Here is a 24704-nt window from a genome sequence, read left to right as displayed (position 1 = left end):
AGTGAGAGATGAAAGGTGAGGATCTGTTTCCACGGTTTGGGGACTGGAGGGGTCATGTTCTTGGTTTGACAAAATCATCTGCTTCTCTGGGAAGGTTACAAGGTCAAGTGTGGTACTGTGGGATAGCTAGGATTTGGGCTGACAGATACTGTTGTTGTAGACTCCCTTTGGCAGTATCCACCCTGATGGTCTGTCTCAACCCTGGGCACCACCATAGGAAGCTGCTTGTGTATAAGGATTGCCATCCCGCAGAATCCACTCTAATACCGTGCAATGAAACACTCAATCAAAACCCTATCTAGCTAAGAGACGGCTTTTGGTCCCCAGCAGGTGAGTTTCTTGTTATGGCAAGGTATATGACTCTTCACAAAGCCCATAACCACCCCACTTTACCCTGTCAATCTGTCCATTGACATCCCACATCATAACTTTAAGTTTGTGCAATGTAGGGATCTAGGTAGAATATGAAAGGGTAAGGTGCTCAGTGGGGACCCTAGTGGCTCCTGGGGGGGCGGGGGGGGGGGAGTTATCCTCCTACCACTGTTGCCTAAATCCTGAAAAAGAAGGTAGCATTATTATACACCAGTGCCTGTGCAACCTCAGAAACCATGGCCAACAAGGCCACATTTTCCACCCCTGTTACCTCCCAACACCCCACACTTCCCCCAAGAAGAATCTGTTGTTCCAACGTTAGAAAACATACAACAGGAACAAATGTCAAGGGTTACATTTCCCAAAACGGACTGTCCACCCTACCCCCACCCCACGGGTCCTGTTAAGTAGACAAGGATGCAATGTAGCTGACAAGCCAAACTTTGAGAGAACGGACTAGGAAAGGTTAGGTTATGGAGATGGCCTATCTCTGCCTATTGATTGATCCCATCTAGAGGGACCCCCATTGTGATCCACCAATGAAATCCCTCCATCCAGTACCTGTGCTGTGACCAAGGTGTCCGCAAATGCAGAAGGGTCAGGCCTGCATCCCGCACCTGGTCAGTCAGTGCCGATGCGGAGGATTCAGATGACTTTTCACTGTAGCTGTACCTCCTCATGGAGCTTCTGCATTTCCCTTGGCCTTTATGTTGTGCTTCTAGCAGTAGCTCATGTTCCGTCATCGGCTGCCCCCTCAGTAGGGCTTATTACACTGAAAAGGATGCTGTGTTGACTCCCACCTCAAGCCACCTCTGGAGTTTCTAAGAAAAAAGATTTGGATGTATGAGCCCCCCTAAGCTTGGCGGGATATAAGAGCATACAAAGTCACTTCAGTGCCCTTAGCTTTTGTTTAACAGCATTAAAAGATTTACACTGCAGTTGTACTTGGCAAGTATAATCTGGTAAAATTAGGATATTTAAGAACCGGCAATCAGGTTACCTTTCTCTCTAAACAACCTCTGTCACATCCCAGTCTCTGTAGCTGAGCATTTTTTCGCAATCATAGGGCATGGTGGCGCCACCAGAGGAGGCCTCCCCAATAGGGACCTGCGGGTCCTCTCCACCACATATATCGCTCTGCTGGCTCCCAAGTGGAGAGCCAATGTTCCAAGTTGACCTCTGGTGGGCCCCCTTCTGCTGTTTTGGGGAAATCTCTGAAGCGGATATTACTCTTCTGCACTTGATTTTCGGCACCCTCTACAGTGATGCCCCAAGGTTTGGGTAGCCACTGTCAATCGCGCCACCTCTGTTTTGAGCGTGGCAACAGAGTTCTCATGCTCCGCAATGCCGTCTTCTGGTCCTGCTATCCTGTCTATAGCATTGCGCAGATCTTGCTACAGACGAGTGATGTCCACCCCAGGGTCCCCCAATCTTGGTCTCCAGCACAGAATGTGACTGCTGGATGGCTTCATGGAGCACTGCATTGTCGGACAAATCAGAGCTTCGCTGCCTCTGGCTAACCCTGCTGCTGTTCTTGAAGGCCTCTGCTTCGGAGGTGGTATATCTATCCATTGTCGCTGGTGCCTTGTGAGGGTGCGGTCGTCTCACTCAATGGCTGATCCACGTGGCACCAAATCCACCTTTGTGGCTGTGGAGCACCTCAGGGTGTAGGAGTAATGGCGGCAAGGGCCTCTTGGGGCCCACCCTGTCACAGCATTGCTTAAAGTTCACACCTCTCCACTGGGTAGCAATGCTTTACATCGATGAGGGGTGGGGAGTGGGGAGTGGCTTGTGGTAGACCCACCACTGAGCAGCACAAGCAGAGAGGCTAGTATACTGTCATGCTGTCTTCTTCAAACGCCTTTAACTTCCAACGAGGAATTGCAGAGGCTGCATGGACCCATCATCATGCTCATACAGCTGCTGCCAGTTTTTGATTGTTACATGGTGGCAGAAGGATGAAACCGGGCGGGGGGGATATAATGAAGTAAAAGATATAACTAAGTAGTAAAGGGAAGGCACAGCCTGGTTACCTTCAAGAGAAGAACAGTATTAATTATGAGCTACCCTTCACTGTGACACCTTGAAAAACCTCCACCCATGGGGAATTATAAAGTGGGACCTACCTAGGCAAGTATCCCAGTAACTACCAGGAAGGCTAATTGAAAGGCTCCAAAATGCTCTCAGCCAGCTGCTGTCTATGCCAAAATTCCTATTCCAAATTGCAAAATCTAAATAGGCAATGTCTCTAGTCTCAAAAAATGTTCATGAGAATTGGGCCATAAGCAGGTATCCTTTTGATACTCTCAGACCCCCGCCTGATGACCCTTTAGTAAAAGTATACATTCATTGTTCTTTAACACTTACCCATAGATTCATCAAGCATCCATTTTGCGATTCCTTATTAGCGAATAATAAGGATTCGCTAATAAGGAATAGCAAAATGCTATGCATGAAGAACTTGCTTAAAAAATAGCTATTTCCTAAAATTCCTTAATTGCGACTCGCAAATTGCGAGTCGCAATTAAGGAATACCTCCCCATTCATTCCTATGGGCCTAAGGAATGAAGGGGAAGACAATCTCAATTTGCGATTCTCAATTAGAGAATCGCAAATTAAGATTGCAATTTCAAGGGTGCCAGGGTGTCAAAAGGACACCCTTTTTTTCAACCCTGAAATCTGCATATGGGTACATCTTGCACACACACATGCCCTAAGGGCATAATTGTTTGTAAAATGGAACTTTGAAAAATTCACTTTGGTGCATTTTTCAAAGTTTTTGCAAATTACCATGAAGTTCAACTTCATGGTAATTTGCGTCCCCTATTAACCAAATAACAATTTTTTTAACTTTAATGCATTGCATTTAAGGAATCTCAATTTGAGATTCCTTAAATGCAATAGCAATTTAAGTAATCGCAATTTTGCAATTTCTTTAATTGCGATTTTTGCATTTGGGATGATGCATCCTAAATGCAAAAATACCGGTCGCAAAGGGGCAGATTCTGAGAATCTGCCCCTTTGCGAGGAGTGTTTAGCTTGATGCATCTATGGCATAATGTTTTGGGTCCCAAGAACTTCCCTGCTGCCTCACAGGAGTAGGAAATAGCACCCATGAATTAAAAAAAATCAGGTGTAGCAAAATCTTTGTAGGCTTGTTCGCCAACCATTCCCATGGCCAAACGTTCTGCACAGGACTCTTGGGCCAAACTGCTACATCAAAATCAGTTTTGCAAACTTTATAACCTCTCCAACACCTTGGTACAGTGTATATCTTACATTACAAGTTTTGAACACAATCTCCAAATGTTAGTATTTAAGACAAACATCCATGGAGGCGTGGAGCTCACAAGGGAACGTCCACCATCTTGGCTGACTTGGCCACAACCCCCGCCCTCATTCAGATTAGATATAATTTATTTGAGGACAGACTTTGTGCAATCAGTATAGAGCCTTCACTCTTTGGGCTTCTTTGGTTTACAAAAATGAAGATGCTCCTGGTCATATCTCAACGAATTACTGACCTTCCACAAACCATCCAGACACCTCTGTTCTGCTTCCTGCTACCTCACAGACACCCCCCAGTTCCTCTGAGCCAGCAGCAGCAGATGCTCCTTTAAGCACCTGGCAGCTAAGACATGGAACTCCCTTCCCCTGCATCTAAGGAGCGCCCCGTCACTCCAGCAATTCAGGCGAGAACTCAATACCTGGATGTTCGAATGATCTACCATCACACCCTAGCTACAAGGACCTCAAGGCCCTGGTGACTTGCTGCACTCAATAAATGTTTGATATAGATCTGGAGTGGGTAATAAAAGGATTCTGCAGATTATCTAAGAAATATTTTTTCAGAGTTATTTTCGGGATTCAGATAGAGAGCACATTCTGCCAAATGTGACTAGTGAACCGGGTTCAAGTGGAATGGCACAATTTAGGTCTTGGTATGGAAGAAGAGACAAAACCTTAGGTTTTGCAAACACATCCGCAAATGATTGATACTTTTCAGAAATCAGAAGAATATTATTGATTATCTTGTCTGCTGAATAGCCTTCAGTCCTGAATTCTTTCGGAAATTGTTAATCATTGGGTAACAATGTACAAGGCTGAATTGCAAAGATAGATATATTATTCTGCTTACCCAGTAGATATTCAAGTTGTGCCTAATGAACCAAGGGACTCTGCATAATTTGGAGACTAACTGATGTCAAAAGAGAACTTTTTCTCCCTGATTTCTCTATCTTATCAATACATGATTGGTCCTTATCTTAATTGGACCAGATACTAGTGCTTGCCATCTACAGTTTGAACTAGCACCGGTGCTTTATTGAGAATGCGATGAAGGTTCTTGCAGCTGCCCAATTCTCATCAATGTACCGACTGCTGGCACTACAATTCAGCAAGATAGAAACATCAAGACCATATCCTTTGGACAAGGTTAGATTCATTGGAGTAAAAAATAAGGAAGAGGAGGCTTCCCTAGATTGCACAACATAAGGAATTTGATGTGCTCCCCCTTTTCCAAAGAATGAGACCTAATGATCCCGAGAGTCATTCAGGCCAGATTCAGCAAGAATGGATTAAACGAGCTAGGGAGCCCCAATATAGACTGAAATCACACTGATTCAGTCAATATTGCTTGAGCTGCCTGGTCTGCATAGGTGTTTCTTTGGTTTTTACTTATGATTCTTGAGACTAGGCCTCAGGGCTTTAGTGAGCAAAGGTCTCGAATATCCATAGGAGAATGAAGGCTGTTGTTTAAGCATCTAATTATTTTGCTCTTTCAGTAGACTATTAGCAGTGCGAGATCAATAAGTTCAGAAGTTGTTGGTCAAGTCGAATGTACCAATTCAGCCTTGATTTCCTCTTTTGACCTCGTAACAGTCAAGAGGGTCCGATCTACCCAAATGGGTTGGGCTGGTAGTTGCCAAAACTTCATAATATAAGTTAAGACGTCATCAGTACCCGGCTAAATGTCATAGAGGGCTTCCTCAGCTGAATATTCTGGTCTTTCTAACATTGGTTTTAAAGACAGAAAGGACGTTTGAGTAATTTGTTGAAATAGGATTTTTTGCTGCAACTAAGAGCATGGTCCATGATAAGGCTAGCCCAGTGAGAGAATCGTTTAGACAACTGGTCTTGGCCTGTTCTAATCAAATTCTGCGGGTCGACAGGCAAAATGTGCAGTCTTACTTTGGTCACCAGAAGAGCAAAGGGCTATTGAAGGACCCATTATCGGATCTATGGGTCTACTTACCAATGCCTTTTGTAATGCTAAAGATACATCACACAAATTGCTGTAGTTCTTGATTTTGTTCCTTCAGGGTTTGAGCTAGTGCTTATGTTGTAACCACTAGATTCCATTCCATAGTAAATAGACATCCCTACCCCTGTGACTTGAGTTCATAGGCACTACAATCTGTCAATGAACAAACACAAATTATCGTTCATCAGAAGCGACTGACTGAGGTAAAGCTTCTCCTTTCAGTCACGACAGTGCCTTCAAGTGCATTTAAAAATCACTGGAAAACTGATGCCTCCAAAAATGTGCCCTAAAGGGCTGAAAAAGCCAAATAGGCACAAAAAACGTACAATATCCTGTTGAACTGAACTAGTGAATCTACAAGGTTGACTGAACATATGATCAGGCCGGAATCTTAAAAAGATGGTAAGACAGGGGAACTGGTTGGAAAGTGGAAACCTGTAGCAAACAACGGTAGGGGTCAGAGAAAAGTGAGTGGGTGATGATCCGGACGAAAAATACTTTGAATGCATTGTGGCACAGCCATCCTGTATCGGAATCCACTTTTATACTCTTCAGTCCGGGCACAATCCCACCATTCTAACTGTGCTCCTTCTTGGAGAGGGAAGAATGGATAAAGAATATTAAAGCACAAAGAATCATCAATTGACTTGGAGGAGTCTTTGCCACTGACCTTCCTTTGGAGTATGCTAGGAAAAAGAAGAATGCCATGGACCTCACAGGACTCCATGCTGAATCTCCAATTGCCTAAGGTAATTAACAAAGATTCCAGATGTCTGAGCGGCTGCAGCATGGCCGCGTAAGCGAAACAAACTAGTAGCTGCTGGACGTGCTTCCGCTGAGGCCCAGTCTTTTGGTTGCAGTACAGACACCGCCATGACAGCTGGGTCTTGTATTCAGCCCGCTGAGCTCTGCAAAGATGGGAGCAGAAAATCACTGGCGCTTAGAGACTCGACCACGTTCTTCGGCAGCCCCGGCTTGCAGGCAGAACATATAAGGAGGAATTGTAATCTGCGAACCTATCGTATGAGTAAAAATTGTGAGAGCTGCTCCCTCCTGAAAAGATCGTAATAGGCACCCCAGAGCTAAAACTGAGCAGAACATGAAGCAGGTTCAAGGAGCAGCCTTTAGCAAACTGCAGTTAATGCTGTAAATCCATTTGCTGCTGCAATTATTGGGTGCCAAATGTTGTGCGTCTCTATGGTACTGTTTCACACAAATGGAGGAAGGGCTGCCCCCTATCCTCAGATGATAACGGAAGCAGGGTAGAACATGCGCTGGGGCGTCAAGGTTGCCCCACACCATCTTTAGAGTAGCTGAAGTCCATATTGGTGATAGGCCTTAGCTAATGTTTCTCAGTCCTGATGAGACAATTCACAGCAGCTGTCTGAGTGCACTGAGAAGGCCTGGTAGAAGAAAGAGACTAACACCTCATACCTGCAGAAAGGTAGATGAAAGTGTGGGACATACACAGTTTAATTTCACATCAAGCATTGCCTTGCAATGTAATTATATGTGTGTCCTAGAGTCACAGGTTGAATTTTGTTATCTATGGCACTTCAGTCTTTTAGTGCCTCTGGATTAGGGTAGTCCACCTTTTCTGTAGAAACTGCTACGTATGTGCAATGAATATGATCCTTCGTTACTAATATTATGAGAGTTGTAATAGTGACCACATCGGCCTAGATCACATTAATGGGCATTAATATGCAAGATGACCAGCAGTGATATCCTCGGTGCATCAGGGACGGTTGCCAGTTGTAATGAAATAAGGTTTTGTCAATGTGGAATGTCTTTATATGAGCAATACATAACAGTTGTTGCCTCTGAATGGACCTGGCAACAAGTTAATAATATCAATAATAATTCTCTGTAACACTGCATAATCTTTCACTTAAACTTTGCTTTAAATATATTTTGGAAATTAAACAATTTGTCTCCAAGCACCATAGTCAAAGTCAAAGGATTTATATAGCGCGCTACATACCCGGAGGGTCTCAAGGCGCTTGAAGAAGGGTGGGGAATTACTTGTCGAATATCCAAGTTTTAAGTTGCTTTCTGAATGCTAGGTGGTTCTGAGTGAGACGAAGGTGAGTGGGGAGTGAGTTCCAGGTTTTAGCTGCGAGGTAGGAGAAGGATCTACCTCCCATGGTGGTTTTGTTGATGCGGGGTACAGTAGCAAGGGCTTGGTTGGAGGATCGTAGCTGGCGGGAGGGGGTGTAGAAGGAAAGTCGTGTGTTGAGGCATTCGGGTCCAAGTTCGTAAAGTGCTTTGTGTGCGTGGGTTAGGAGGCGGAAAGTAATCCTCTTGTTGACGGGGAGCCAGTGGAGGTTTTTCAGGTTTTAAGTTCTGAAAATACACACATTTTGGACTCCAGTGTACGCTTTTATTATACATATATTAATTTAACTGAGCAAAAGCTTCTAATTTAGTAGGCTGGGCTGCATACTGGAGAGCAACTTACTGGCAGCTTTCACAAGTTACTCGTTGGAGAAGGCTGCTTGGGAAAGCTGGTTTATTTGCGGTTGAGTATTGTATGGTTAGGAATTACTGGAATCTTTCCAGAACTCTCTTCAGGATAACAACAGAAAGGACGGTTCACTTACTGTCCAGGTTTGAAGAAGTGTATTTCCTTTTATAAGATTCATGTAATATATATAGGCTACATGAACCTCAATGAACGAAATTAACTTCTTGAAAACTGGACATAGTCTGGTGAACCCTCATTTCCGTTACTGCCTTCAGTGAATTACTAGGTTGGACATCCCGGTAATATTTTTTATTTCTTTGAGTTTTATATAACTTGAACTCGTTCCGAAGGAGTGCTTTTACATGAGCTCCTTTTGCATTACAGACTGACACGTTCATTTTGTTGGGCATGGGGAGATTAAGTGATTTGCCCAGTATCACAGGATGATGAGCGTCCCTGCCGAGACTCAACCCAGTTCCCCAGCTTCGAGGTCGACCGCTCAAGCCGTTAGGCCACATCCTCATCCTGGTAGAGGAGGGTAACTTTCCCTAGTGCGAAAAGTGACGAGTTGCCCGATTGTAACATCTCTTAAGGAACTGTTAAAGTAGACATGAACCGTTTCTAGACCCACTAATCCCTAAATATGCAGAAGGTAATTTATTTTCGATGTGGATTACATCTGTTTTTCAGGTACTCTTTTAGTTGGGTTGTTGTGGGAGAGTGTCCTTAATGATCCACAACCCAGCTACTTTGTGGAAAGACTTTGAAATTCAGTTACTAGTGTCTAGTGGAGGCTTGAACCCGTGGCTCCAGGAGGCCCAAATTCTTTGAGTTTATAAGGCCTGGCAGGTTATTCAGTAGTTATGGAGAACAAGGGTACCCCATTAGTAAAACCTGAGGTTGAAGTATTGATAAAGAAAACAATGGTTTTGGGTGGCCTCAACAGGTCCTAGTGAGGTGGAGTATAACAATGGTATTTGAATTAATCCTGGGAGACAGTTTTGTTAGGTAGCATACACATAGAAAACTTTATTTATGTTTTTACAATTATGTTTCTCAGGTGCTCACACATGTGACAAAGTGCTTATAGTGACTGAGTGAATATTGTTAAAAAACTATATACAAGGTGTCACAAACAAGGGTATTCCCCAAAGAAATATATACAGTAGGATAGGGGAGTTTCCTTGAATGGGTCGACGGCGTTTCGATCTAAATATTTCTAGATCATCATCGGGACGTGAGCTTTTCATGAACAAATGATGAATTTAGATTTTAATACTGAGGCCTTACAAAAAACTTTCTAAACAAAGTGATATGGTGCTCCCAGTGGCATATAATTCATGCACATTTCTATAAAATTATTAGAAATAGGCAAACCGTGAATTAAACACGCTTTTTTTAGGGAGGGTAGAATTCTTTAAGAATTGATGTTAATTACGCGCTTTTTGGCGTGAGTGCGTGCTTACTTCGCAAAGGTAGTAGAATTATTTTCCTCAGATATTGGCGAACAAGGTTCTTAAGCTGTTGTAACTGATTGCAACTGCCTAAAACAAGGGGGAGTCAATTAGACAGATGATGATCCCTTCAAAGTTTGGATATAATGAAGTACAGTTGGAGACTTACTCGGCGTATTCTTATCAAGGCTTGAGATTTAATTCTTGGTGAAGTTGGTCTAATTATAAAGTTTCAACATTGTCTAGGAGCAAGACATGCGTGATTGACAATTCGCCGGCGCATGCGCTAATAACCAGGAAGTAACCGCTGTGGCGCTACCGCACGCCGAAGCAGCGAGGCAGAGGTAGCTGAGCCGCGCACCGCGGAGATTAAGTGAGTACATGCGCCGTCTCTGAGAATGCCTCTACCCCATGCACTATTCAAAAGCTGGGTGGCAGTATCCAATTCTTAATGCCTCCCTCATTCTTTATCCCCAGTTCCCGCCGGAACATTGCACAGCAACCATCATCGGGTAATGTTCCTCCAATGTTTGGATATCGGAAATTATAAGCATGTACCACACTCAATTGATCTTTAATAATCACTTCTTTTTTTCGTTATTTCAGATAAATAATCGGCTTATAATCTATATTCATTATTTTAACCTCTGCAACCAATAATAGAATACTATCGGTAAATACCTCTATTCCTATTGTCTCCTCATCAAATAATCTCGTTTATTAATTTCTAACCTTGGTTTCATCTTGCTCCTAGACAATGTTGAAACTTTATAATTAGACCAACTTCACCAAGAATTAAATCTCAAGCCTTGATAAGAATACGCCGAGTAAGTCTCCAACTGTACTTCATTATATCCTAACTTTGAAGGGATCATCATATGTCTAGTTGACTCCCCCTTGTTTTAGGCAGTTGCAATCAGTTACAACAGCTTAAGAACCTTGTTCGCCAATATCTGAGGAAAATAATTCTACTACCTTTGCGAAGTAAGCACGCACTCACGCCAAAAAGCGCGTAATTAACATCAATTCTTAAAGAACTCTACCCTCCCTAAAAAAAGCGCGTTTAATCCACGGTTTGCCTATTTCTAATAATTGTATAGAAATGTGCATGAATTATATGCCACTGGGAGCACCATATCACTTTGTTTAGAAAGTTTTTTGTAAGGCCTCAGTATTAAAATCTAAATTCATCATTTTTTCAGGAAAGCTCACGTCCTGATGATGATCTAGAATTATTTAGATTGAAACGCCGTCGACCCATTCAAGGAAACTCCCTATCCTACTGTATATATTTCTTTGGGGAATACCCTTGTTTGTGAAACCTTGTATATAGTTTTTTTAACAATATTCACTCAGTCACTATAAGCACTTTGTCACATGTGTGAGCACCTGAGAAGCATAATTGTAAAAACATAAATAAAGTTTTCTATGTGTATGCTACCTAACAAAACTGTCTCCCAGGATTAATTCAAATACCATTGTTATACTCCACCTCACTAGGACCTGTTGAGGCCACCCAAAACCATTGTTTTCTTTATCAATGGCAGATTATTCAAGCACCCAACTCATTGATATGACAATCACTAATTATATGGGAAATTAAAAGTTAGCGTTGAGGGTTTATATGGTTTCTATGCCCACTTTTGTTGGAGTGACTCTGTACCAGCTCAGAGGGAAACAGAAGATGACGTACAGCAAGCTAGGATTTTTACAGATGTGATGATTAGGATATTTACCAATGTTACAATTGTGAGGAGTTATTGACTTTTCATTTATTTTACCAGTACTAGTAATCTAAAGAAGTACATGTCCTCTTTTCCTTATGTTCAGAAGTAGTTTACCAATGCTTTTAAGATACTGATGGAAGAGAAGCCATTTTAAAAGCAATTCATTTTATCATGTTTTTAATGGTGTCATGTGATATTCCCTTGCACAGCATACGAAGGACCCAGAGGGAAATAGGAAGTTCCCCAGTAAGTGACCGAGGCAGATTACCTTCAAGAGGCTCAAGGGGTGCCAGAGGAGATAGTGCTGGCAAAAACAGAGGTCGCAGCTCATCCGGTACGTAGAGGTATCTTTGAGATTTTCTGTCATGACGATGATGGTCATCATAGGTTATTTATAATGCGTACCACTAAGGAGAATGCATCTATTCACAGATCAGGTAACTAGCCATGCGTCCTTGAGGACAGTAGTTTTTCAAAGTCAATTGACAGGAATATTATTCAATAGAGCTGCTCTTCTGTGAGTAAATGAGTTGTCCTTCAGAGGCTGATTGATATTATTGCACCAAGAAACCATAATCTCGTACCTCGTCCAGGTTCCTAAAGGCCAGAGGACCTAAGACTTTATATGGCATTCCCCCTCATGTAAATAAAATTCATAGGGACCCTCCAGAATGACATATCTATTTTTTCTCAATTATTGTATACAATTGCCAGCTCTAAATGTATTTTACAATTGAAACATTGCAGGTATATTATACAGTGCAATCAAATGCGTGATTGCCAACATGCTACAGGCATCCTGGTCTTCCTGAAGTGTAAACGTTTCTACAGCGTGATCCTTTATCAGAAATAGGGGTGTAGGGATTTTGAGTGTTATTCCCCCCCCCCCCCCCACCCCCCCCCCCCGACACCTTCTCCCAACCAGGACATGAGTGACAAAAGATGATACCGATGGCTCATTACAGAGTGGCTCCCTTCCAATTTTTTTCACTTATACACAGCACTGTTTTCTGCATTATGCTGCGCAACAAGACCTGGCAAACGTGCAAACCATGCCTGGGAAAGACCATAGACTTTGACCCTGGATATTGCTAGACTGGAGACGAAATCTTGTTCGAAGTAAATTAACAGAAGACAATCCTTCTCTGTCCGCGGATCTGGAACAGTACTCTAGTGATATCAGATCAGCACTGGCTCTCCTTCAGTTCAGAAAAAAGCCAAAGACTCACCTTTTCAAAAAACCCTACCCTTGACCTAACAGCCTAATACTCCCTCATTGTTTGAATCTACCAGGGTACCATGCCCCCTGTTCAGCGCTCTGTTGCTCTCACGCTAGCTTTGTGCTCTACACATACTTCCATACATACAGTGTGAACAAGATTAATGTAGTGTTTGTTGATTTGAAACAATAGTTAGAACGTTGGGTGGCTGCCTGTATAATGAGAAGAACAAAGCTGGATTGTGATGAAAAGTTGTCTCTGGTTTTTGGATAGGAGATGAGCCTCTGTTTTTAATCTGTTTGGAGTCTATATCAATAAATTCCAGAGGTCTATGTGCCAGAATTACCTGGCCCATACTGAAGCGATGAAGATTAATTTGCATGTTTCTTTCTTCAGTGTCCGAACGATTCTTGAGGATCTGCGGAATAGGTGGAGAGGCTTAAGCAAATGACCTTAACCACGGCTTCCCTTTTTCTTCTGAAATTGTATATAGCGCAAACTTGACCCGACTTGGGTATCAGAGCGCTTTACATAGCACCAGTTGCGATACAGGAGGACACATTAATTTTTTTTTGTTAGACACAGGGAGATTAAATGATTAGCCCAGAGTCACAGTATGTTCAGCGTCATTGGCGAGACTCGAACAAAGTTCCCCAGATTTGAGGTCAACCGCCCTAGCCATTAGGCCAACTCCTCTCCCCAAAGCCCTAGGAAACTAACACATGCTTTGAATTTTCTGGTGATCTGAATTAATCTAGGGGTGACATGCCCCACCTCAGATATGCCAGGTTTAATTGTCTGTCATCCTGCCCGTATTCTTAGCAGTTTTTGTTTTCTTTGTTTAAGGCTTTTGCCTTGCAGATCTGGAGGTCTGGTACAATGTTTTGTTAGAGTGACTCTGTCTCTCAACATACAGTGACAAACATACTGAGCTTTCTGCAGCAGCAATTGTGATTTTTTTTCTTCCTTGTGTTTTTCATATAATAAAGAGTAGCCATTTTGTCTGGCTTTATTAAGATGTACTGAGGAGCCATCAGTGGTTTGGAAAAAAAGAAATTATTTATCCGAACCGTTGAATCTACCGTCGACTACCTCGTCAACGAGACGTTTGCCTTCTCCAGAAAGTATTCGTCCAGAATACACATCTCATAGTAAAGTGCCCCCACTACCAACCCAGCCACTTGTTGGATCTTCAAGAATCACAGGACGAAGATCAAGGAATGTTTGGTGCAGCCCACAGCCCCTTGGAGTTGCATGTCAAATACCAAGATGAAGAGGACTATTAAGAGCCGGTTTTTCAAAGCCACCACTATGTGGAGCAATACCATCCATATACTCCTCCACCACCACCAGGCATGGTCCAGGTTCCTGCTGCTTCGGTGCAAGACCTGCAAAGCATGCTTCTAGACTATTACAAGCACTTCCCAACACCAGTTGAAGTGCAACAATCATCTGCAGTGGTACCTACACCCGCACCTAAATCACCTGGCCAAATGCCTCTGCCTCCCCCCCTCCAAGAATGACACCACAATCCTGCATTCCCTTGGCTCCTCGAGGGGATCTGCCTACTCAGATGATGATGACGGTGAGGGGGATAGAGAAGAATGTGCAATAACAGACAATTGAACGATCACCAATGAATGGGATGGTTATCAAAATTCCTCTACCTTCATCTCCAGCCCCACAACCAGTGGATTCTACACCAGAAGATATTGGTGGGTTTCACCCGCTAATGGAGAGAGCAGCCAAGCCTTTCCAGGTCCCCATTACTGTCAAACAATTGGACTGTTTTCTGTACGATTTCAAGGAGGAATCCAGAAAAAGTCTGAGCTATACTGATTGTAGATTATATCTGGGAGGATAAAGTAAAAATAATGAAGACACCAGCGACTGTCACTGCCGTTCTCCCAAGGCTAAATAAGAAATATAAAGTACGAGAGGATTCACCTGCCTGTTTGATCGGACATCCAAACCCTTATTCTCTCATTACTCAGGATGCACACCACAGGCCTAAAACTCCATCCACCCCAATCTGTTCTCCGCCTGGCAAGGAGGGCAGGCTATTAGATAATATAAGGAAAAGAGTCACAACAATCAATATTGCTTCCATAGCCTTTCAGCAGTTGACGGGATCAGCTGTCCTTCGGCACCAGGGTTGGGTCAAGGCCACATCCTTCCGGCCAGCAGTTCAAACTAAGATCCTCGATATGTCCTTCGACAGTGACTCTTTATTCGGGAAGCACGTTGATGATGCCCTGCAGGCCAGTAAGGCAGATATTAAAGCCGCTAGATCCCTATGAACTCTCCAGTTCCAGAAGACCCCTTTATACAGAGCACGTGTCAGCTGATCTTACTTGTATCGTGGAGGGTACTAGAGATTTCAACTTCAGTCCTACCAGCAGTCCTTTCGAGCCGTCTATCAGCGGCATTAACCCTATGGAGCACCACAGTCAGCAGCCTATTCTAAGCAACAGCCAAGAAGGAGAGAAACTGCTTCCACCAAAGATAATACCAGGAAGCAGTGACAACCTCAAGGGGCCCCCTACTCCTGTGTCGGTGGGTGCCAGAATTTTCCTATACCTGCATCACTCGAGCAAAATCACTAGGGGCAAGTGGGTCCTAGATCTCATCCCATATGGCCATACCCTGGAGTTCACTCCGGTTCCACCTCAAACTCCACCAACTAAATTCCTCTCATCTTATCTTCTTCGCATGGAGGTTTTAGACCTGTTGTAAAAAAGGGCCATAGAACAGGTTCCACACTCTTAGAAAGTAAAGGGGTTTTACTCCTGTTTTCTCCTAGTGAGGAAGAACTCAGAGTGAAGCCCCATTCTCGATCTCAGGACACTCAAGTGCCTGAAGAAGCAATGTTTATGTATGATTACTGTAGGAAAGTAGGATCCGCTTCTTATGGTTACGCCCACTTGTTGCTTGATGTCTCACTTTTTTTGACCAGTCTTACTGGTATCCTGCTAATCAGAACCGCAGTCTATCTGCTTTCTCCCTTAAATTGACATACCTGTACTTTGGTACACTCTAGATTGGATACTGGGGTACCATTATCAGTCCCTAGTATATGGTATCCAGGGCATAGGTACCACTGAGGCCTCCCATGGGCTTAAGCATGAATTGTGCCACCCATGAGATGCCTATCCTGAAGCCGGACCAGCCATTGAGCTCCTGATCTTGAAACTGTGCGATTGCGCACTTGTAAGGAATCCCTATCTCTTCTATCCAAGTGGGCTCCCGAACCAACACGATCCCTATCAGCTGGCTAACCGCCCCATGTGACCGCGAGCTATCACGCCCGCTTCTGATCAAATTTGCAGTAATGAGATTTAGGCATAGTGCAATTGTAAATTCATAAAGACAGCAATGAAATATTATGTTGTTCTGAGGATGATGCCCAGTATCTAGTGGTGGCATCGAAACGTCGTTGACACCAAAAACGCCATATGCAATATGACTATGCAATATTGTAATGTGCAATGGTGTATAAGAAAATTATCTTAGTCTGTTAAAACTTTCAAATAGGAGTGTGCAGACGTATTTCACTTTGCCCTTTGGCCATTCTGTGCTTCGTTGTGTTGTCTCACTGTTTCGTGGGTCACGGCTGTGCCCACTTGTCATTGAATGTTTCTAACAATTTAATTTTATATATATTTGCAAAATAAATTCTTGTCCGGCTGGACAAAAGACATACTACCTATTAAGAGTATGTTTATTGTATATAAGTGATGCTTCCTCTGAAAATAGGAACCATTGTTCTCTATAACATGACCCATGAGAGGCCATGCAAAATGGAACTCTAGGTTTGCTACTGCAGCCTGTGTAAGATGGTGCTTGCACCACTTACTTTAGATATAGGTTTGCTATATCTATTGGTCATTAACACTTAAAACTTATTAGTCACCCCTATAGCAGGCCATAAAAATCCTGAAGGCAGTGTGCTGGGTTTTATGTGAGCGGGTGCCCCTGCTTGAGCAGTGCACCCCTGCAGCCTTCGGAGACCATTCTCCCGGGTTGTCTGTGACTCAGCGGGACATATAGGTAGAGGTGCATTAAAACCTCGCGGTAAATGCTATCTCGAAAACGGCTGCATAGAAACATATTGTGTTTAGTACACCTTGGATTCATACCTCCGCACTAGTAACTGGTGTGGGAGGAATGATTTCACCCTTCAGAAGCGAGCTTCGTAGGGTCACTGGTCTAACCAGTGCCAGCCTTCTCGACCTGGGCAGCACAAAATTGATGCTGCTGACCAGAGACTCATTTCTGCCCTCCTGCTGCTGAGTTGAGCTCGAGCAGAGGAAGGCAGCACAATAGGTATCCTGTCACAGGGAGGTGTGACCACCTCCCAGACAGGGTTTAGTGCATTGGGGCTGGGTGGGTGCACTTTGAGAGTGCCTGAAAGTCTGCACTGGGGGCACATTTGGTGTCCCTGTGCATAGTCCAGCTCAAACCAGTTCTGGGAGCTATTGGCTCCTGCTCTGGCGCAAAACTGGACAAAGGACATGGGTGTAACCACCCCTCTGTCCTGACCCTCCCCTACGAGGGTCCCCCATATCTGTTCAACCCTCTCCCGTGGGTACAAAAGGGCTTACCTGGCTGTAAGACTTTAGGTTTTACGTGGACAATATTCTACAAGAAGAAACCACTGACCTTCGACCTTCTACTCTGGACTTTGCTAGACCTTAACTGGGCTCGACTTCGTCCCCCTTTCCGTCCGAAGCTTAGTTTGTGCCTTTGCTCCATGCCAGCTCTGTGCAGGACCTGTGGTGCACTTAAGACAACTGAAGAATCTCTCTTGGAGTGAAGGAGTCACTCCCATGCATTCGCAGGCACCTAACCTGTTGGGCGTGTTCTTAGGGTGATTTCCCCTTATTGGTTATTGTTCAACTTTGGTCCTTTTTTAAAAAGAACATAGATAGGCTATTAAGCTGAAACTTCCACTCCCTTTATATAATGCTTTATTATGATGCCATGGGACTCCCACTTTGGGGAATGATTCAAGCATGTGAAGCTATGAAAAATACCAATACTGGAGAACAGGAGTTATAGGTAAGTAACAAGTTCTTTATGTTACAATTCTACCACATTTTGTTATTGCATAATTATAAGTCTATTCCGAAACACACACAAAAGTTTGACAGGACCCTACCTATTTAAATCCCCTATTGTACATAGGTTTTTGAAAGGTATTGTCCACCCCTTCGCCGTTCATCATGCCTCAGTGGGACCTTAATTTGGTTCTGACTTTATTGATGTGTGCTCCTTCCGAGCCTCTACACAACTTTCCGCTCAGGCTTATCACACTAAAAACAGCCTTCTTTGTGGCAATTGCATCTGTCTACAGAGTGAGTGAGCTGTAGGCCTTGTCTAAGCAGCCTTATCTCTGTCTATCGTGACAAACTGGTGGTGAGACTGTCTCCTTTCTGCCGAAAGTGGTCACCCCATTTCATGTAGGCCAGTCAGTCACCTTGCCTACCTTTTTCGCTCCTCTACATCCCTACCGTCTTTAACCAAAAAGAGCATTGTCGATCTACCTTTTCCGCACACAAGAGTTCCGGGCCGGCGACTAACTCTTCATGGGGGATTTGGTATGAAGAAAGGTCGGGTGGTGCAAAATCTGCTACACATTTGCCAAGAAGCAACCTCCTGAAGGTTTGCAAGCTCATTTCACCAGAGCTCAAGCTGCGAACATTGTGTTAGCACGCAGAGTTCTGTTACTGGACGTCTGCCAGGCAACAATGTGTGCTTCTCTGCAAATGTATTTATTTATTTTAGGAGTTTTCTATAGCGCTGGCCAGACCCGAGGGTATCGGAGGGCTTCACATCAGGATGTGTAGAAGTCAAATACAAAGTCAACAAGTAAAATACAAACAAACATAAGCGTTCGAAGAGTCCACACGCGATGGGGTCTGAGGTGTGACTCTGAGGAATAGGGCTCAGGGGATCGGAGGTCCTCGTTGAAGGAGAGCGGTCAGGGTGAATTCTTGCTGACGCGGCAAAGTATTATCCTGAGAGATTCTCCTAGTGGTGTAGACCCCATGCGATGGGGAAGATAGAGGGTATGAGGTAGGATTGAGGGTGTGTGCGGTCTGATGGCTGACATGTTAGAGCTTGAGAGTTACGTAATTGGGTTTGGGAAGGCACGGTTGAGGTAGAGGGCTTTTAGGCGGCTTTTGAACTTTAGAAAGGAAGGAATAGTTCTGATGTTCACTGGGGTGGTGTTCCAGATTATTTGGAGCATTCCGTGCAAAGGTTGCCGTTTTATGTTTGCGTGTTTTCAGGGGGATGAGAAGGAGGGAGTTGAAACTTCTGAGACTTCTAGATTGACCGGCTTTCTTGAGTTTAGAGGCTAGGTATTCTGGTTTCCCTGTGTGAAAGGCTTTGTGTGTCAGGCAGGCCGTTCTGAAGCTGGCCCGCATTTCCACTGGGAGCCATTTTAGATCTCCGAGTGCAGGAGAAATGTGGTCAATTTTTTTTACTCCGGAGACCCTTCTGGCTGCTGCATTGAGGGTAGTTTTTAGGGGTGCTAGGTGGGAGAGAGGCGTACCGTAGAGGATTGTGTTCCCGTAGTCCAGTCTAGATAACGCCAGAGATTGGGTGGCTTGCTTGAGATCTGTAGGTGGAATGAAGGGTTTGATTTTGTTGAGTAGCTTCACGTTGAAAAAGGCGCTCTTAGCGGAGTTCTTGATGTGGTTAGTCATGGATAGTTTGTGGTCCAGGGGGATTCCTAGTGATTTTACTGAGTTTGTCAGGATGAGATTTGCGTTGAGTGCATCAATGGCTTTCCGCCACTCTGTCATTTGCGGGTTTTCTTCCTTGTTGGAGATGAGGAGGATCTCGGTTTTACCTTGATTGAATTTAAGGTGGTTCGATGATAGCCACTCTTGGACTTCTTTCAGAGTATTATTGAGTCTTAGAATGTTGTTGAGGGAGGAGGATTCCAGGTATATCTGGGTGTCATCTGTGTATAGATGGAAGGGGATGTTGGCTTTATTCAGAATGGAGGTGAGGTGTACCATGTATATGTTGAACAATTGCGGGGAGAGAACGGATCCTTGGGGGACGCCTCTGTTTACGGGGAGAAGGTCAGAAGTAAAGGATTTGATTTTGGCTCACTCTGAGCGATTCTGGAAGATGGATGAGAACCATTGCAGAACCTGTTCATCTGCATCTACCCGCTCTTTGAGTGCCCTGATGAGAAGACTATAATCTACTGTGTCGAAGGCTGCTGACAGGTTAAGGAGGATGAGTAAACATCAATGGTCTGAATCAAGGGAGTTACGGATGTCATCCACAATATTAAGGATTGCAGTTTCGGTGCTACAACCTTTTCTAAAACCTGATTGGTGCTTGTCTAGCAAGTTGATAGTGTCAATATGTTTGTTCAGTTGACGGAGAACGCATTTTTCCAGAATTTTGGCCAAGAAGGGAAGATTGGAGACCGGTCTGAAGTTATTCAGGTCGTTAGAGTCTAGGCCTGGTTTTTTTCAAGAGAGGTGTGACTTGTCCGACCTTGAGGCAGTCAAGTATGGTGCCCGTTTTTAGGGAGCTGTTTATGATTTCGCACCAGAGTGGGGCAAGGGTGAGTTTCAGATTTTTGGCCAATAGGGATAGTATAGGGTCCAAGTTGTGGGATGAGGGCTTGGATGTGGCGATTAAGTTGAGAATCTCCGCTTCCGTGACGGAGTCGAAGGCGGACCAGGTAATTGCGGGTCACCTGCTCGAGGTTATTTCGATTGCTGTGGAGTTGTTGCCAGGAGGATGTGGGTTGATGTCAAGGGAAAGTTCGATCTTGTCGATTTTATCATTAAAGAAGTTGGCGAAGTTATCGCATAAGGCTTTAACAAGGGCTGGACAAGGGTATTCGATGGCTTGGACGTTTGTTTTTTAATGATGTCAAATAGTTCTTGTTAGAAATGGGGATCTCTGGTTGGCTAAGGCTTGCCAACTCTAAATGGGAGCTCAGAGGGGAAATAGGACAGGGTCGCCCTCCACTCAAACGTAAACCAACAACAAAAAGCCCTGTCCACAGGACGAACACTTGTGTCAGTTACTAAAATAATAGACCAGTCTAAATGTACTGATAACTATTATACATTGACGAATGCTTAAAGCTGAGTGAAGGCAGAGACTCACAGTTGGAGTACTTCTGCATCCCTCCCCACCCCGAGGCGGCTGGTATGAGCAAACAGGCTGCCTCTGGTTAAACACAGAACAAGTGTCCAAGAGTGGAGTGGCAGCACACTGTGCAGCCCTGATGAATCTGCCAAAATTGTTGTGGCAGTGAAACATGTCGGCATTGGCAATAGGTAATGGTATGCATGAATAGCTACCAGCCTTTTTATCTTGACAGCAGACATTCATTTCCCTATGAATAAAGTTTTTGAAGGGAATTGGATGCTGTGTTTTATGCACTGTTTTATGTTGTGTGTTCGTCATTAGCAGATGCATTCTGCTTCCACTGTGTGTTACACATTTTGGTTGTTTGTTTTGGACACTATCTTTCTTTGAGAATCGAGTGACCACCGATGATGAGACACTACCTTGTCTGGAAATTACATACCAGTTACCCCGTTGGTGGTGTTTCCGTGAGGTATCATTCTTTTCTCGCACATTTTTTCTAAGTTGAACCTGGTCCAACACTGACTGTGTGGGTGCCTGATACTGACTTGGATGTGTCGGACAGCGTATTGTTCTGTGTATCTGTCAAGGAAGATTGACCTTTTTTTTAGTCTGAATTTGGAAACTTTTGGGCGAAGTGCAGAGAATTCTTCCTCAAAGAAATTGCGGGGTTGTATAATAGTTATCAGTACATTTAGACTGGTCTATTATTTTAGTAACTCACACAAGTGTTCGTCCTGTGGACAGGGTTTTTTGTTGTTGGTTTGGCTAAGGCTTGCGCCAAAGCCAGGCAGAGACCACCACTCTAATCAGGGAAAGGGAGTTACACGCCAAAGATAACCCCTGCTCACCCCCTTGGTATCTTGGCACGAGCAGCTAGGCTTATCTCGGTGGTGATGTGTAAAGCATTTGCACAACACACACAGTAACAACACACTAGGCACACCACTAAAGGAACTCCACACCAGGTTATATAAAAATAGCCTTTGTATTATAATAAAACACATCAGATAGTAATCACACAATATACACTGTGCCAACTGGCACAGGCAATATTACAAGGGATTGTTTACACATGACAGGGCCACGTGGGCCACTGTCAGAATTAGCACTTGGTAAAGAATAGTAAAAGTAAGAATATATATGAACTTCGAACACAGCCAGTAATCACTGGCAAACACTATACTCAGCGTCAACCTGTTATATAAATCAGAACCGGCACAATAACACATAAGGCGAGAACTCTATTCTGCGCCAACCTCCTAAGCAAAAATAGGATAAACCATAATTTCCTAAACAATACTGGCATTGGGAAATAAACTTAGTAACATGACCTGTAGTAGGGAATAAATCCAACCTAGACCACAGTAGAAGTAAAACAGTAGGGAAAACCTAACCTGCATAAAAGTACATAACCTGCAGTAGGGAATAAATCAAACCTAGACCACAGTAGAAAATTAAAACATAAGTTAAAACCTAATAATCACAAAAGCACATCTATGAGCATAAATCAAGGTGCATGAATCATTCTACAAACATTACATTTCCTAGCACCTATAAAAATGACATTAGGGCCTTGCGCCCTACAAAAGCTAATAGTCCCCAGGGCCATCTGGCCATCTATAAGGGGCTCAAATGCCCTCTATCCATAAAGTCAGGGCTGCTGCCTAAGCAGCGACCGTCACGGGGCGCACTTGGGGCAAACCTAAACGTGGCAGCAGCCCACTACTTGCTGGGCAGCTGGGAAGTTAAATGAAGGCCTAAACGTAGCAGCTGGGACTAAGTGCTGTGCAGCTGTGCAGGCCAAGGGAGGGAGAAAGGAGTGCATCTCACTCCTGGATTAAAAGTACATGTCCCCTGAATAAAGAACCTAAACGGTGCAGCTGCCCACTAATTGCTGGGCAGCTGGGAATCAGCAAACTGCGGCATGGGCTCTCATTAGCCCTCTAAACAAATATGCGTAGGCCATTGGAGCCATCTGGGCTCTGCAAATCAATCAGCAACTGTTTGGAGCCATCCAGGCTCAGTAAATAAATCATGTACCCCTTGGGAGCCATCTGGCTCTGCAACTACTGGGGCCACAACGTTGGAGCTCTCAGGCTCTAAAAATAACGGGTGTCTTGGAGCGCTCTGGCTCCTAAAATGAGGCCCAATATAGGGAACAAAGACTGGCCCCCAAATATTGTAAAACGCGCTGACACTTTTAAATAAATAGGCACGGGGGCCCATACGGAGCACTTACAATATATGCCCCCAAAGCAGAACTTGCCCATTGTTGGAGCCACTCGGGCATGGTTTTGGACTAATGCCCCCATTGTGCCACAAGGGGCTCTGCAAGAGAAATGGCGCAGGACATTGCGGCCGCTCGGGAAACTCACGAGAACACCCCCCCCCTCCTTACCGGGCTGTTCGCTCCCGCTGGACAGACTTCGGCGGGCAGCGCGGCACCTGCGGTGCTCTCCCTTTACCTCGAGAGCCCCGCTGGTCTACCACGGCGCTTCCCTTCTTGGCGGCTGGCGGCGTTTCTCCTCACGGCGCGGGGCTTCCCTTAACCAAACGGGAGTCCCGCGTTGGATACTTAATTCTGGCACCCTTCCGGACGGATCTCAGGCCCCGCCTACGTCCTGGCGAGAGGTGCATGACTTCTGGTTGCGGCGCGAGGACCGCGGTGGTAAAACGAGGGGCACAACGAGGGGTAGGCTCCCTCGAGAATAAATATAAATGTGGCATGCGGGGTGGGCACCCGCTAGGATTCAGATAAGCAGGGTGGTCCCCTGTAAATTGAAAATAAAAATAAGACGGACACACTGCAGGGTGGGCACCTGCTTTCTCAATTCGAAGGTGCAAGCGGCCATAATGCAGGGTGGGCACCTGCATGGACTTCAATTATAGTCCTAGGGCAAAAGTCAAAAAGGGGGTTCCAGGACAAAGCAAAAGTCCCCCAATCATCCCAGGCAAGGCAGAGGGGTCCCAAAGAGTCCTCCAGGCATCCATGGGCTGGGCAGAGCCCTGGGAGGCAAGCCTTCCCCTGAGCTCCAGCAGCAGCACACCCCTGGCAGATTCCAGTACAAGACCAGAACATTTACTTGGGGTCACAGCCCCTCTTTTATACACAGAAATACTTTGATGTAGCAGTGTAGGCAAGGGGAAAACCTGATGCAACTGGTTCTTGAGCACTTTGTTTTGCTCAGCCCCTCTTCCTATTCACAAGACAGGCCAGGGACATCCGACGCTCCACAGGGGGTGGAGCCAGCACTGTGGAGGGAAGGCCCAGCCCTATTCAGGTCCCAGGTGCACTCATTCCCTCACATGAACATGCAGATCTCTCCATTGACCACCTTGGCAGACCCATCCTGACACCTGGAGCCAGGCACACCAGCCAGCTCCAGCCAATCACAAGCCAGACAGCCAATTCACATTTACTGCAAAGACATGCCAACTTCTAGAAGTGGCACTTCCACACATGGCACAATAAATCCACATACATCACCGCACAGCATTTAACCCCACGAGTTTGCACATACCAAACTCGACCTTGCACTCCCCACGCATCAGGAACTATCATGGACACACATATTCCCCATGCATTCCTATGGGAGGGCAGCCCACTCTCAGCACACACACTCAGAGTGCGCACGCACTTTACACTGTGCCACAGTGCTAAAGTGCGCAGAGGCCTAAAATAACTACCACCATGCCAGAGACTAAAGGCAAAAAAGGGTGAACCTGCCAAAAAGGTCCAAGTCCAACAGTTCTCTTGGTCTGTTTTTTGCCTTGTCGAGCGCAGTACAGAAGAAGTTGGTTTTTTCATTGTTGATATGATTTTTGTACTTTCTTCTTGCTGATTTGAGCTTCTTGCAGTGGCTAGAGGAGAGGTTCTTTCTCCAGAGCTGTTCTGAGTTGCCTTCTTTTTTCGTTGATGTCCTTGTTGAATCAGGTTCTGGAGGGGATGCTCCTGGGTTTTTTCAGTTTCACGGGGCCAGTTGGTCTAAGATGGAGGACATGGTTGTGTTGTAATGTGCTGTGAGTTCTGCAGTTGAGAGGCCGTTCGGGGAGATGGGCAGGAGG

The 24704-nt window shown here is 44.7% G+C and overlaps 1 protein-coding gene across 1 annotated transcript in view; it reads left to right on the top strand.

Annotated features, from left to right (window-relative positions):
- The window catches only part of CCDC61 (coiled-coil domain containing 61), a 786500-nt gene that overhangs the window by 453203 nt on the left and 308593 nt on the right, over positions 1 to 24704 (top strand). The window contains exon 10 of the mRNA XM_086938445.1: positions 11493 to 11617. Coding sequence (XP_086794571.1) covers positions 11493 to 11617 — 125 coding nt within the window. The remainder of the gene's footprint in view (positions 1 to 11492; positions 11618 to 24704) is intronic.

Source organism: Lissotriton vulgaris, chromosome 9 (genome assembly GCF_964263255.1).
Source record: "Lissotriton vulgaris chromosome 9, aLisVul1.2, whole genome shotgun sequence".
Classification (NCBI taxonomy): domain Eukaryota; kingdom Metazoa; phylum Chordata; class Amphibia; order Caudata; family Salamandridae; genus Lissotriton; species Lissotriton vulgaris.
The sequence above is the reverse complement of the archived record's forward strand: the minus strand, read 5'-3'. Positions and strand labels throughout refer to the sequence as shown.